Source organism: Nanorana parkeri, unplaced genomic scaffold, assembly GCF_000935625.1.
Source record: "Nanorana parkeri isolate BGI_ZX_2015 unplaced genomic scaffold, ASM93562v1 scaffold316, whole genome shotgun sequence".
Classification (NCBI taxonomy): domain Eukaryota; kingdom Metazoa; phylum Chordata; class Amphibia; order Anura; family Dicroglossidae; genus Nanorana; species Nanorana parkeri.
This window is the reverse complement of record NW_017306584.1, coordinates 231,180-247,432: the sequence shown is the minus strand read 5'-3', so window position 1 is coordinate 247,432 and position 16,253 is coordinate 231,180. Positions and strand designations below refer to the sequence as shown.

Below are 16,253 nucleotides of genomic sequence, written 5' to 3'. Positions count from 1 at the left end.
AAATTTTTTTTTTTTTTTTTTACATTTTGGATAAGGCAGGAAAGGATTAAACTACCCGACAGGTTTTACTGCTGTCTGGGGCTCCTTTAAAGGGATTTCCCCTCGCTTGTCCTGACAACAACAGTTTTATCAGACAGGAAGTGAGGGCAAATCTCTAACAGCAACATATTCAGAAATAAAAAATGTTTTGTAATGTAGGGGTAGGCTGGAACCCCTACCCTGTAAGCTTGTTATTGCTGTATATGTCCTTGTTGCAGATTTTCCCTCACTTCCTGTCTAATGAAACCATGACAGCATGTGAGGGAAAATCTCTCTAATGGAGCCCCAAATAGGAGTCAAAACACAGCAGAGATTCTAACCCGTCCCCACTCTATCACACACTAAAGAAAAAAAAAGATTTGGTCTGGCATACACGCTAAAGAGAATTTGTCATTTAGGGTATTGAAGGAAAAACCACCGACTCACTGTGCTCCCTCATCTCTCTGTCTGAGCACTTCTGTAAATACCTCCTCCCAGAATGCAGTGCTCAGACCTTAGTGCCTAATCACTCGGCTGGAACACCATCACATAAGGAGAGAGAAGAATTTCACCCTTGGTACGTTCCATCACCATCCAACTATGGTGCAGCAGGGGAAGCTGAATGAGTGGATAGGAGGATACTCTTACAAAGAAACAATCCCGAACCCAATCCCAAAGCCAGGCAGAAGATGTCAGTGAGGGAGCTTGTTGACTTTGCATTACTGTAGCATTTGTAAGTTTAATTCTGTTTTAATGTCTCCAGCACGGCAGAGGTTGCAGATCCTCAGGAGATGAAATAGTGACATACAGTAGCTTGTCAATGGCTACCATGGTACTAGTTGATGATATGCTCTTTATAAAAATGAAAATGTAATTAATGTTTGTACTAAACTTAGTTTTCTGCACACTAACCCCTCAAAGTTAGTAGGAAAGAATGAAGCAATGTTTACAATATTTTCTGAAATCTTCTGTATCCATCTGGTCATAGAAAAGGGTAAGTGGATGCATACAAACTCTTTCAACTGTGTATTGTTGTCATGTTCTCATTCCAGATTTCTTCTTCCTTCTTCTCTATTTGATAGGTATCAGACAGAACACGAAGTGAAACAAAATCTCCCTCCTTTCTGTCCATTTGATGTCACACACAACAGGAAGTGGGGAAAGTCATCCCAGTCAGGCCACAGACAGCAATACAAGTATAGTTTCCAGTGTGAGAAGGGTTCTAGAGTGAGGAAGGTTTTGAGCCTCTGTTAGGATTTTACTGTGGAGCCCCCATGAGGGACATTTTCCCTCACTTCTGGTCAAGGTGACAAGTCTTAGACAGAACAGAACAGTAATTAAAATCTAAAAGAAAAAAATTATTTTGGCTGCAGATGGGCTTTAAATTCCAACCTCCATTGTAACTGCACTATTGTCTGAGGACTGTTTGTATCCTGAAGCAGCGTGAAATGATACTCTCCTGAGCAAACCTTTGTGTCTTTGATATTCTACTGAAATGACAATCACCTATAAAAACATTGTTTCAAGTTAAAAGTGAATGCCAAGGAACACAATAACTCAATGGTAGTCAGAAAAATGTCTCAAGCGCTTGATGCGACAAGTACATGTGCATTAAGTAGCATTGCACAATCATTTTCAATGGATTGACAGTTCAGCTCTGCTTGTCCGGAGCCGGGCTGAATGCACTTTAAAACTACTCGCCCGGCGCCCGAAACTGCATGTCCCGGGCGTCGGGCGATAGCAATTCCACACCCCTGTATCAGTTCCTTAACACATGCTAGTAGGGCTGCAACAACTAATCGATTATTGAAAAAGTTGGCAACTTTTTCAATCGATTAATCGGCTTCCGATTGGTTGGCCCTGTTCACGGCTCCACACACGCTGCGCACCGCACCCCCTCCCCATCTCACGTTCGCCGCTGCCAGATCCGCCCGCACCCACGCTCCACCTCCCCCCCCCGCCTCACGTTCACCAACCGCCCACATCCACAATCGGCACAGGGACGCGGGGAGAAGTAGAGAGGAGCAGGTGTGGGGGGGGATGACAGCCGCCGATAGACAGGTCCGATCTCAGAAGCAAGTTGCTGGAAGACTGCTCAGGAAAGCCTGCACTTTCCCACACATTGTGCTCTATAATGTATTGCTGGGATTTGTATTCTTCTATAGCCGATGGTACATTGTGCTGTATATTATACATAGGAATACAAAATACCAGCAATACATTACACACTGTATGTATAGTGTACTATTGCTGGGATTTGTTGTACTCTAAAGCTAGTGGTATTCTGCATTGCGCTGTATAGAGGACTACAAATCCCAGCAATAATGCATTATACAGCGGAATACCACCAGCTATAGAGGAGTACAACAAATCCCAGGAATTATATCGTGGTGCAATGCCAAATATCACTAGCTATAGAGGACTACAAAACCCAGCAATAGTACATTATACAGCGCAATGCAGAATACCGCCAGCTATAATGTACTATTGCTGGGATTTGTTGTATTCCTCTATAGCTGGTGGTATTCTGCATTGTGCTGTATAATGTACTATTGCTGGGATTTGTAGTCCTCTATGGCCGGTGCCATTCTGCATTCATTGCTGTATAATTTTACACTTTTCATTCACACCACACTTTTGTTTTCTTTTTTACTTCCACCGCTCCAAGCTTGCTCCTGTGATGGACTGCAATCTCAATACAAAGTAGTAGTCCATCACTGGAGCCATTTTTTATCCGATTAATCGAACTTAATAATCGGCTAACTAACCGATCTTGAAAATAATCGTTAGCTGCAGCTCTACATGCTAGGTTACTAAGTGTTCTCCTGGACTCTGACCTCTCCTTCAGGCCAACATCCAATCACTAACTAAATCTTGCCATCTTAATCTCGGCAACATTTACAAATTTCACCCCTTAAAAAGGATAACTATGGGGTCAGGGCTTTTCCCCATAGTTCTCCTTAGGGTAACGGGAGGACACAAACTAGCGTCCTCCCGTCACCCTAAGATCAGTATACCGCGAGCTACAGCTCGCGTTATACTGAGACGCAGCAGCCAGAGCGGATCCCGACCTAGACGTCGAGATCCACCCAGCTCCGTGAGTGACAGCTGGCTCTGCCTATCTAGAGGCAGAGCCACCTGTACCCACCCCCTCCCCCGTCCGTTCCGCCAGTCAGCGCCGGCAGATCGGAGCAGGGAATCCAGCTCCTCCCCCTGTCACGGCAGAGAGCAGTGACAGGATCGAGAGGTGAGCGTACCCGGTATGTGTTCGCTCGCCTCCCGATCAACTGAGCCGACCTGTGACAGTCTCATTGATTGTCACAGGTCGGCTAGAACTATGAGGTGAGTGGAAATCACTCATCTCATAGTTCTCCTTTAATTACACCACAAAGCTACTAATTCACTATCATTATCTCTCGCCTTGACTACTGCAACTCCCTTCTCGTTGGCCTACCTCAAAATCAGGCGATTTCCCCTCCAGTTTATCATTACTGCTGCCGCCAGACTGCTCCACCTAACCCACCATTCTTTGGCCTCCACCCCTCTCCGCTAATCTCTCTACTGGCTCCCAATTAATAAAAGTCAAACTACTAAACATACACCATCTACAGCTCCAAACTCATCTCAAAATATCACCCAAACCATCATCTCTACTCCTCTCAAGACCTCCTGCTCTCTAGCTCTCTCATCATTTCCTCCCATGCTCATCTACAGAAAATAAAAGTAAATCACCGGTACACACTTGAAGGGTTTTTAAAGTATTGATATGTTTATTCAATACCCAATGTCACATACTGTCATACAGTGCTAACATTTCGGGTCCACACAGAGATTGCTCGTGTCACTGTCGCTCTGATGAAGGATCCCTGTGCAGACACGAAACGTTAGCACCATATGACAGTATGTGACACTGAGTATTGAATAAACATATCAATACTTTAAAAACCCTTCAAGTGTGTGCCTGTGATTTACTTTTATTTACTATTAGTGTTTTGCACGGCGCCATCCATGTGGTCACCTGGGCACCATATATACCTTGTGGCTTTGAGACCGTGGCAGTGCGAATGGGATTTGGACTTTGATGCTCATCTACAGAACTTCTCCAGGGCCCATTACATACTCTGGAACTTCCTACCCCAACCTGTCTGGCCATCTCATCTGTCTGCCTTTAGGCGATCCCTGAAAACTCACCTCTCCAGGAAAGCCTATCCCACCTCAAAAATTGCACATCTACTCCTGCAATCAACTCATCCCTCACAGGTATTAGCTTGGGCATCACTTTATTTTTTTTTAAATGGGGCGGGATTTTTTAAATCTGGAGCAGTTGCCCATAGCAACCAATCAGCTTCTCTCCAATTTGTTCAGTTAAGATTTGAAAGTGAAAGAAGCTGATCGGTTGCCATTAACAGCTGATCCAGGTTTGATAAATTCCCCTCAAAGTGCCGTCAATCCTCACTGTCACACCCAACATGCTCTACTTTTAAGATATAGTAAACATATCAATTATTGGCAGTCTCAGCAGGTCCTGGTTTGAAAAAGAACAAAAAGCCTGTTTTAAGAAGACAAAATTCATAATTCACTTTCTCTGCAGTCACTGCTTCAAAAGATTGAGGATATTTGATGCAGCATGATGATACCCGCTGTTAGAACATGCATACTTGGAATTCCTAGGATCACAGACCGTACCATAATGAACCATTGGCTTGGAAATATGCAATGCAGTTTGCAAATATAAACAGTTAAATGATACAGTAGCAGTAACATTGCCCTAGTTCCATGGTGCTATATGCAACTCACAGGCTAAATAAAGCTTCAGCTAACAAGAATCTGAGCATAGACAAACTGAAGCATGAAACTAAAAAACTGCTGCCATACTGCAAGTATGAACACAAGAGGGGTCTTTCCCTTTATGAATGTGTTAAAAGTTATATTCTACACAAACCAGTCATTTCCTTTCTATGCAAATACAGGCAGCTAAGTTCACATGCTGGCTGCTAGGCTTTCTCATCATATGCGTGTTGCCAGCCGTTTTGCCATAAGGCCAAAGATTACACTCTCCTGAGATTTGCTTGTTCAATATTAAAAGGATAGGTTCACCTTTCACATAAACAAAAAAACACAAAAGCTGCATCAAAAAGAATGTACAGCATCCAGCTGTCCTCACTGCCCATATTCCCGCATTCATCTCCACCCCCCCATTCCTAACTGAAACTACGTATGAGCTCTGCCTGGGAGAGAGTGTGCAGAAGCATGAGCTTTGCAGTGATGACAATGGCAATGCTTCCTAAGCTTGAATGCAAATATTAAAGAAATGCAACACACACGGCTGTAGGTAAAATATGACAACAAGCACACATGGCCATTTTAAAGGGATGCATTTATAAAAGTGTGCAGTGCCATTTGTCCTGCATTTACTCTGTATGAATGAGGCAAAATGCATGCCATTAGTATATTATCATCTTTCCAGACTGAATGTAATTCATTCAAAAGAATAAAGTGAATCAGGAAACTACCACATTATGGCCACTAGATGAAGCATAGGAAGGTAGTATTTTACTATAATCCTCCAAGTTACTCTGCGATAGCACAAAGTAGGCGACAGGACATATTTAAGGAGACATCCGGGGTCTACTAGACCCCTGTCATCTATGGACCCCACATCATGCTTTACCAGTCTCTGCTCCAGCCACAGCAACTGAGAAGAGATTAGACAGTGGGTGTGTTGATCTCCCTCCAGTTCACCCACCATGCTGATCACGGGCCTAGACAAGGGACCGCAGAGCCCAGGATAGATGGGAGTCTCAGGTCCATACAAGTGATCTGGGCAGCAGTAGAGTTTACCCGATAAGAACTTGAGACCCTGTCACCACACCATTTAAAGCAAACCAACTCCCATAAGAGTGTATGTGCATTTAACACGCCATCTTATATACCTATAACATCACCCTGCCCAACTAGACCACTGGAAGCCCCAAGACCCTGCTGGGTGACACCATCTTGGTTGTGATAACAGCCTTAGAGCTGTCACTCAAGTTACTCCGTTCCGTAGCAGGTATATGTAATGGGAAACACTGCATATTTAGCTAAAAGTAGCCATGACCTTTTAACTGGCTGCAACCGAGAGAGGGCCAAAGTACAGGTACTTGTGCAGTGGTTCTCTGCATCTAGACCAAAGAGACTGAATACATAAATCTACAAAAAGACAAATATTACACAAAGAGAAACCAGCAATTTCTACTTCATGGGCCTAGGAGTTCAGTTAAACATCTGTAGCATCCTGCGTGCTTTTCTACTCTGCTTGAAAAATACTGTCCTTTCCCCACTGTTTGTTTCTCAACTCCACCCCTTTACATTAACCTGTTTTATTTTGTATAGCCGAGAAGTTATTATTTCATAACTTCACCACAAGGCAAACAGGGGGGGGGGAAGATACTGCTAAAAAAAAAAAAAGGCACAAAAACAAAAAGCTTAGATTTGCTGAACACATTTCAAATATATCATGGGAATAACGCAGGAAACTATTTTTCCAGCTATAGATTATACAATCTAAAAGGTCTTAAGCCTGTTGCTTGAGTTATGATGTGCATTGTCTGAATCTCCTTTACAAAAGTTAATAAAAACTAAGTCAACACTAAAAGGTCTCTTAAGCCAGCAGCTCATTTGAAGATTTCTTTTTTTGGAAAAAGTGTACATGTAGAAGGTACCCACATAGGCTGAGTGAGGGATGCTGGGCAAAAGCGGCAACCACTGTGCAAATTTAATTCAAGAACTGGCAGGAATTTGAATAATGTATGGCCAGTTATTATAAAGGAAAGTGCAGCCGTACTGCCACTCCCCACCTTTTTATTTTTAGGGCTGGTACAGACCTGGGCAATCTGGGACACGCGTCCCGGGACCGCACGATCACGTGCAGTTGCACAGCGGTTGCCACGCAGCCCCATTGATTTCAATGGTGTTACAGACGCTTGGCAATTGCACACAAAAAAATTTGATGTACCTTTTTGCGACACGACATGCTGCTTAACCCACGATAGTGTTAATGGCACAGGTGGAATCGCACAATCCACCCAGTGAGACTGGCGTGTCATTAGAAAATGTCACCGCCACCAGCAGTGGTGGGCAATTCCATGACCGTGCGGCCATCCGTGCACAATGTTCGCAACACACTAAAGTGCAGGCTTTTTTTTTTTTTAAAGCTTAAAATGGGCTTTCAGGTGCAGTCCAGTGCAGAGAAAAGCAAACCAGCAGTACTTCTGTCTGGACCAGAACCGGCTGCACTGATGTGAACAGAGCCCAGAAATACCATAGGGATACTTCTTTGGTCCAGGAACAAATTTGTCTGGTCAGGACATTGTGTGAATAAACCCCAAAACCTGCATGTTGGTATTCACACCTAAAAATCTTGGTTTGTTGACCACATGCACATTAACCAATCTGTAAACCACATGAAATGCCTACGATGTCAGCCGTTACTTTCCAGATTGGTATAACACTTACACAAACTACAGCTTCTAACCCAATCCGTTTTAGGGACATGTTTTATGGGAGTGAATTGCCAGTGCATCACCTACATCAGACTGTTCTGTTAAATGTGCATGAAGGGTAATGTAGCCATAAAAAGGTCTGGGTACATTTTGCTGCAATCAGTTCTACATTACTGTATGCAGGTCACACATTTCCTATTGAAGCCATTTCTCCCAACAGCCGGGTGCAGTAAAAAGGGTGGCAAAAGTGCTGTAAAGTGTGAAGACTGCTTTAAATATTCATGAAGGTAACCTAAAGCCATGTGAACTCCTTTACACCTTTCCTCTGTGTTCCTGCCAAGTCTGAATGTTTATTAAAATCAATGTAGAAAGAAAAAAAAAAAAGAAAAAAGGCAATCACAATGATCACTAAAGTTAGCCATCTCTGGCAAGGAATTCAATGACACAATAGTTAATACATCTTTATACATCTTAAAATAAGTGTGCCTTTAAAAGAAGACTTACAAAAAAATAAATTGCCATTGTTCACCTAGCCTAACCTGTTATGCAACTTTTTTGTCAAGCAATTTAAGGAGAACTATGAGGTGAGCGATTTTCACTCAGCCTCATAATCTGAGCCGACATGTGACCATAAAACTGTAGAGAGCCGTGACTGTCACTCACGGGGCCCTGCAGGGATTCCCCCCTCCCCTGTCCGATCCTCCAGCGCTGACTGGCGGAACGGACGGGGGAGGGGGCGGGTACAGCTGACTCTGCCTCTGGATAGGCAGAGCCAGCTGTCACTCACGCAGCTGGGCGGATCCCAACATAATTGTCAGGATCCGTTCGAGCTGCGGCGTCTCAGTATACTGCGAGGCGTATCGAATATGCGCGTTTTTGCGCGTCTCGTGCCACGCGTTTACCGCGATTCGCTGTAAAAAACGTGCAACAAACATGCGTTTCCAAGGGCTACCAGGCTGTATCCCAATGGATACGCGCGGCAAATACACCCCAAAGAAGCTCCTGTACTTTGGGTGCAGGGCGTTTTGCTGCGTGTTCCTACGCGCTGTAAAACACCCAGGTGGGAACCATGCCCATAGGCAATTATTGGTTTTCACATGGTGAGCGTTTTACAGAGCGTAGGAACGCGCTGTAAAACGCCCAGGTGTGAACCAGGCCTTAGGGTGACGGGAGAACGCTAGTTTGTGTCCTCCCGTTACCCTTAGGAGAACTATGGGGAAAAGCCCTAACCCCATAGTTCTCCTTTAAAAGAGGCAGGGCATCCATCATTTCAAATATTGCATGTGCCAACTTCGAATGCAAACACTGAAACACTTACTAAAAGGCTACCATGCAGGAGAGGATCCTTGCACAATCCTAAAATACATACATATAAAATCCACCATCTACAGGCCTTAAAGACACTGTTGCCAGACCACTCACTTCAGCAAATATTCCCATAAGATTATATGTGCAGTTAACATATTTAAAGGCCATATTTATGCAGATATCTAAAAGCCCCAAACTGCTGCTGGGTGCTGCCATCTTCTATGTGATATACACAACCCCAGCAGACTTGACATTTTATAGCAAGTCTTGGCCGCCCAGCTGTGGTGAAACTACAAATCCCATCATGCCTCCACAAGTCAAGCCTGTGGCGGTCAGACTTTTTAATGTCTCAAGTTACTTGTACTTCCAGAACAGCAATGTGTTTTTTTTCAATAATCGATTATGTTGATTAGTTGTTGCAGCCCTAAAAGCTGCCATATCCAAGGACTGGTAAACTGCAATAAATTAAGGGCTTAATGACACCAAGTCCAGAGCAAAAAAAATAAAAAATGTATCCATAATGGTATTTTTGGGCCCTGTTCTCACAGCAGCTCAGTCTATTCCGGTCCAGACAAGTAATAAATAAAAATATACTGCTATTCTCATTATCTGTGGTCGGGAATACAGTGGAATAAAAAAAAAAAAAAAATGCACTGTAACACACCTAAGCCATTTTTTTTTGCTTACAAAAGTACCACACACACTTTCAGCCAGTTGTTGGAATTGTCCAAAATTCACACAGTGGGTGCTACTGTCAGAAAAATTCTTAGCCAAACAGAACGAGCAACCAATGACCTACAACCAATGACCTACTGCAGAGGATGTCCAACCTCCGGCCCTCCAGCTGTGGTGGAACTACGAATCCCATGAAGCATCTCTCTCAGGGAGTCATGTCTGTGAGAAGCTTGCAAAGCCTCATGGGATTCATAGTTCCACCACAGCTGGAGGGCCACAGTTTGGACATCCCTGACCTACTGGCGCTGTTCGGGGATTCCGAGGCCACGGTCACACCGTGACGGTTCGGCCGCGCAGATCCACCAACAAACAATCCCATACATTGCTATGGGGACAGTTCGTGCGACCGCAAGATAAGATTTACAAAAAAATAAAAATTTAGTATAAATTCACTATACTGAATGAGGAGCAAGTTTATTCTGCAAAAGAAAAATTCAGAGTAAGACAACTACAAGCCTGAGCAGGGGGCAAGGTGGTTCCCATGCATCTTCTACAGTGTTTACAAGGGGGTCTTACTACCCTAGACTCCAGTTGCAGCACAAGAGCCAGAAACTCAATACATCAAGGCCAAAAAGCAAAATACAGGCACGTATGCATCCATGGACAAGTTACAGGTTGCCCTTAAACCTCCTGGAATGTGTGAGTACATGTGCAAGTATCCCAGGAGGCATGTCATTCACACCATGGTGAGAATACAGGAAGTCAAAGTTTGGGTGAATCAAAGATAAAACATTTAACGAATTATATAAAAAAGGGGGAGGAGGGGGCTGGCAAGAGTAAAGCTGGCTATACACCAATAACGTTCCTAAAGAGTTCTGGTTGTTAATGGGGTCAAATTAGTGATTGTTTTCAACTGCAGTGATGGGGGGAGGGGGGGCCCTTAAGGAGCAGGACAGAAATATTCTCAAATGAAATTTCTAACAGTGAATGTGGCTTTTATTCCCAATACTCTGTTATAAGAATCAGGCAGTCAAGTCTCTGATAGCATTATGAAATGCTCCAACCAGTTTTCTCGTATGAAAATCTACCAGTGTATGGCCAGCTTTATATTATGCAAAGTGGGCGAACATGGGAGGTTTGCTCTTACAATCTTTAGATTCATTGAATGGAGATCTGGAGAGGACGTAAGCAAAAGTTTTGTTTTGGTCTCGTTTGAAATCCCAACCCATTCTCAGTTGTGCTGCTCCCCACTTTCTAGTCATAGAATCTCCTTTAGATCTACCTTCAAATAGATAAAACAAGGGCCTACCTGATCTGATACTAATGCAAAGGATGGTTTAGTTGTGCCCTCACAGTCTAGGGCTTGTTCACACGACATCCGGATTCTGTCCAGAACAGTTCGCTCCTGCACTAAAAATGCATCCCAATGTATCCCTATGTGTTTTATGGGCTACAGTTCTCACCAGCACAGTCCGTTCAGGAAAAAAATACGAACATCACATTTTCTGCGGTCTGGAAACGCACGAACGCGTCAAAAACACAACGAAAATGCGCACTGCAGTTAACAGCCGACAGCTCTACTCCACAAAAAAAAAACCTGGAACATGTCAGGAACGCATTAAAAACACAAACACACTGCAAGCATCACCGCGTCTGCAGATCTGCCACAGAAAATGGTGTGAGCTCACCACTGCGCAAAAGTTTTACAGCCAGATGGTGACATATATGGAGACCTGAAAAGGAGATTGTATTAGTGTATGGTCAGCTAAACATTTCTTAGGATCCACTCACTATGTACGATTAGATGCCTTTGTAAGCATTTAATACCCTTTGTAAACATACATCTAACGAATTGCAAAGGGTATGTTTAGATGCTTTTATCTGAGGTGTCACACAAATTTGTTTTTTTCCCTGCATGAGAGTAGAACACAAGTGTGAATGAAGCCAAATCATTATTCCCCTCCCCAGTTTTGGACACAGTAGGAAGGGCTAACACCACTATCAGTCGTTTTCATCATCTGGGTCTCATCAGGGAGGGTTCCCCTCACTTCGTGTCTTATAGAAAAATGAGAGAATCTTTCCAAAGTGAGGAAAATCCCATCGGACAGTTGGCACAGGAACAAGAAAGGTTTCCCCTCTAATCTGGTGGCAATTTAAGAAAGGAGAAGACTGGTCTAGCACCCAGGCAGGACAGAGGATCGGCTGAGTTTATTTTTGTTGTTTCTGACAAGCAGTTAACCTCAGTGCAGGGGTTAAATGCAATCCATCCTGTAGTGCTGTCCACTGCTGATCAGGACAATTCGAGAAGGTGTAGGGAGGATGGGGATAGGCAGCAATACTCCATCCAAACATTAAAAAGGGAGGTTTTTGTTGTTGTTTAGTTCAAGGCGAGGCATAGAAGTGGAATTGTGGTATCAATACTTCTCCCGTTCATCACAGGGAATATAGGACTGTAGAGTGTATGGGGAGTATGTACGAGTGGCGTACACATGCAAAGTTCTCCCACTAGCCGGGCCGTCAGCTGTAATAGTGCTGAGCTCAGCCATCATCATGGGTTGGGAGAGCTCGGCTTGTCGGAGATATGTGGAGACAGCCCGCCCGCTCCACCCTCCCTCGCCTCTTCCACTTACTTTTGTGTTTGCTGCCGCTCCACGATTGCTTGGCTAGACTGGGGCTCCTGATGATCGCCCGTCCCGCAGACTTTAGTGCATCCATCGTCCCCACGTACCCCCCAACTCCAACTTTCCAAGTCCACCAAACTTTCCCCTTTACCCCTCCCACCCGATTTGGTTGAGAAGTCGATGAATGATCACGTCTGTACGGGGCGGTGATATTTAATGTTAATGTGGTCACCTGACATGGCTGGGGCACGCCCCCTTCTATTAGTTCGCTGCCCTGTGCTCTGCCCTCAGAGACTTATGCTTAAACTTCAGTAGCTCCCCTGTCACACAGAACCTATCAACATTGGAGCAGACATAACCTGATGCAATTGCCCATGGCAACCAAACAGTTTCAGCCTTTCATTTTCCAAACTTAATTGAACAAACTGAAGAGAGAAGCTGATTCTGTCTGCTCCAGTTTTGATAAATCCCCCTGAGGTGGTTGCCTCAAGCGGCATCTCATTGGGTCACGTGGGGGGGGTGGCAGCCCCATCTGCCAGAGCATCCCAGGTTGCTGAGAGCTCTTAGAAACCTTTGACACTCTATGCGGCAGATTGATAAATCCCCCACTCTGAGTTGTTTCTGTTTCAGCTGTCATCACTATAGATGCTGACCTCTTCCTGAAAAAGCTAGCTGAATGGTTATTAGGCTCCTCCACTGGCTTCAATAATAAGCACATTGAGATCAGGGAAGTTTCTGGCCGATGGTCATTTATTTTTTTACATCATAGTTTGAATGGTTAGTTTAGGGTGCAGCTTTTATACATTTTGTAATAATAATACCCCACACACATCTGTAATACATTGGTGTGCTGCGTTGTGCAGCTATGTTACACACTTAGGGTATGCATTTTTTGTTTTTGTCAATTACATGATAGGTTATCACATGATGTAGTGTGAGGCAACGCACATGCCATGGCTAGGTGCATCAGGGTTCCTTTAAAAGCAGTGCAGCTCAACTAAAATTGCAACATGTGACCTCATGTGATGTAGATCTACACACGCTCCCACATTGCAGAAATGTATAAAAATACATATAAAACCACAATACAGTTACATAGTATTTGAGGTTGAGTAAAGACACAGGTCCATCAAGTTCAACCTATTGCGTGTATGTATGGGATTCTGCATGTGTATGCGTGTGAGTCCCTGCGTGATCTTGTTTTAATGGTACCTGCACCCCTGTATGTTACGTTTTCTGAGGAAGTTGTCCAAAATCTTTTTGAATAATTCAACACTCTCAGTTGATACCACTGCTTGTGGTAGTGAGTTCCAGACCCTAACCGCTCTAACTGAGAACCCCCTTCGCCCCTTGTGCTGAAATCTTTTCTCCACCAATTTTAGGTGGTGGCCTCTATTCTTTGTTATGGAGTTAACCGTAAAGAGTTTGTTGCTGATGTTACGATGACCATTGAACATCTTGTACATCAGAATCATACCCCCCCCTTAATCTCCTCACTTCCAGCCAGGGGCGTCCCGAGGCTGGGTGACACCCGGAGCAGTAACCGAGTGTCACCCCGCCAAGACATCACTGCACATGCGCGTGACGTCACTGCGCATGCGGGCTGAATGCAGTCCTCTATAAACAGTCTCCTTACTCATTCCTGTGGCTGTCTCTTTATGCTCTTTCCTCTTTATTCTCCCTCCCCCCCAAATAAAAAATTGCCGGGCATGGCGCTAGAGTATTCGGGTTTCCCTTAAGGATGGCAACCCTACTGAGGTGGTTGCCTCAGGCGGCATACCCATTTGGGGGTTGCCAGGTGGTGGTGGTGGGGGGTGATTACAGCTTTCCAGGTTGCTAAAAGCTCTTAGCAACATTTGACGCCCTATGCGCCTTCCTGCCCAGCTCACTGACATCACTAGTTGCCAGGAGCTGCATCCTGCCAAGCTCCCTGCAACCACTGATGTCAATTAGCTGGGTGGGACACCAGACAGAGCTGCTGACAGCGCAGTCCAGCGCCCCCCTTCCACCCCCCCACGAACGACAACTCAGCACAACAACTGCATTCTTCCTCCCCCGTGACCATTCCCTGCCAGCCCCCAGGGAACGACAGCACATCATCTCAGTCAGCAAATACCTTAGGGACAGTCTTGTGCAAGTATACACTCAGCAGTGTCTACCAGCATACAGCCACAGCCTATCATTGACTTTTACAGGCGGGCTGTATGCAACACCTGTGACTTCTGGGTGCAGAGATACAGACATTTTTTTTACAGTGTACAGACTGCTGGAGCTCACCTACGTCCACAAGGTTTCTTTTAAATATCCTGTTTTACTTTCAGTGCTCAACAAAACCAGTTATTCTTTCATAAGAGGTTGAGCCTACTGTACCATAGTGCACTGACTGGAAGAGCATTCTAGTACTTGTAGTGCCTACAAATTTAAAAAAAAAAAAAAAAAAAAAAAAATCAAGTTGGTATTAATAATGCAGTAAAACATTTCCTATTCTGTTAAATGTGTGACCACAAGCGTACCTCAAGCAATGCATTTAACTTATTATAGAGCTCACTAATCATTCTGGGCAATATCACAGGGAATATTTACAACCACTTACACAAATTAATTACTACTTAATAAACATTTACAGACAGCAGATTTAAGATTTGAAAAATAAGATTTTGTACTTACCCTAATTATTTTTAATTGAGATCAATTGACGGATATAGGAATTTAGGAATTCTGAAACAGTCAGGATACATGCTGCCACCTACTGGAGGTTTGGACACTGGCAAACAGAAAAAAAACAATGAACTTCAGCCCTCGTATGACCCCTCCACTACCCAGCATGCCTCAGTTCTGTGTAAGCAGTACATACTGCCAATATGTTAGGAGCATGTCAAATGGTCCTATCCCTGTCGCACCCACTCAGCTCCATCTGGTGGTTGCCTCTTGTAATTGCACCTACCACAGTCCAGTCAGCTGCAAGCTGATCAGGCTAATCAGCCTGGCTACACGCCCCATACAGCCTGGGCGTTGGTTAGTTGTGCTCTATTTAACCCCTTCGTGACGGGAGACGTACACTGTACGTTCCGCCACAAAGGGACCAAATGACTCGTCATGTACACTGTACGTGACGAGTTATTTGCTGCACTAGAAAGCTGGTAACCGCTGAGAATCAGCGGTTACCATTCATTAATGTATGCCTCAGTATAGAGGCATCCATTAATGAAAGGGTTAACCTTTTTCAGACACCCGATACCTTAATATCGGGTGTCTGAGAGTCAAAGCAGAGCGGGCACACATGCCAGCTTTTGCCGGCATTCTGACAGCTCGTATAGATCGAGAGATATCTCTCTCAAGCTATACTGGCTTTTTTTTTTTTTTTTCCTTTCACTTTCAGGAATAGATACATAATGTATCTATTCCTGAAAGAAGAATGTTTCAGTTTTCTGATCGTTGTAGGAACGTTCAAGAAAACCTTTAATTAGTGACAGCTGAATCCTGAACTGCTGCAGGATCAGTGTCACTAACTTATTATCGGTTGTTCTGAAGTTTGAAGCAGCCTGATAATAACCAAAAATGTATTAATTTATCAAGCAGTAATAGTGAGATTAATTCACAATGACTGCTTGATATAATTAAATCAAATACAATTTTTACGGTTCAAAAAAATATTGAAAAGTGTAAAAAAATAAATAAAAAAAGTGTAAAAAAAATACAAAATAAGGGACAAATAAATGAATGTATTTATTGCATTTTTTTTTAGCTGTGCTGGTTTTGTAAAAAATACTACAAATCAAAACTGGGAAAAAAGTGTTTTTTTTAAACAGTTTTTTCCTCTTTTTTTATATTTTATTTGTCCTAAGTGAGGCGTTAGACACACATATGTGATATAAATATGTAGCCCTATCTGTCCTCTAAAAAACAATATATAATATGTGTGGGTGCACTTTGTAAGAAAGTATATTACTGACGTGGAAGAATCACACAGCAAAAATGTCAAAAGTGTGTCAGTCATTTACGAACAGAAACTAAAAACAAGCTCAGTCATGAAGGGGTTAAGCATCACAATCCCAGTGCTCTGGGCTTGTGATAGTTCTAGCCGTGTCTTGTCTTTGCTCTGGCTACACAAGCCTGGATCCCGACCCTGAATCCCAGTCCTTCCTAG

At 43.7% G+C, this 16,253-nt stretch overlaps 1 protein-coding gene across 2 annotated transcripts in view; it reads right to left on the bottom strand.

Moving 5' to 3' along the window:
• The window catches only part of LDLRAP1 (low density lipoprotein receptor adaptor protein 1), a 31,108-nt gene extending 18,860 nt beyond the window's left edge, over positions 1-12,248 (bottom strand). For both annotated transcript variants that reach the window (XM_018558029.1, XM_018558028.1), the window contains exon 1: positions 12,116-12,248. In XM_018558029.1, the coding sequence (XP_018413531.1) occupies positions 12,116-12,200 (85 nt within the window). In that variant the 5' untranslated portion in view covers positions 12,201-12,248. The remainder of the gene's footprint in view (positions 1-12,115) is intronic.
• Positions 12,249-16,253: the final 4,005 nt, after the last annotated feature.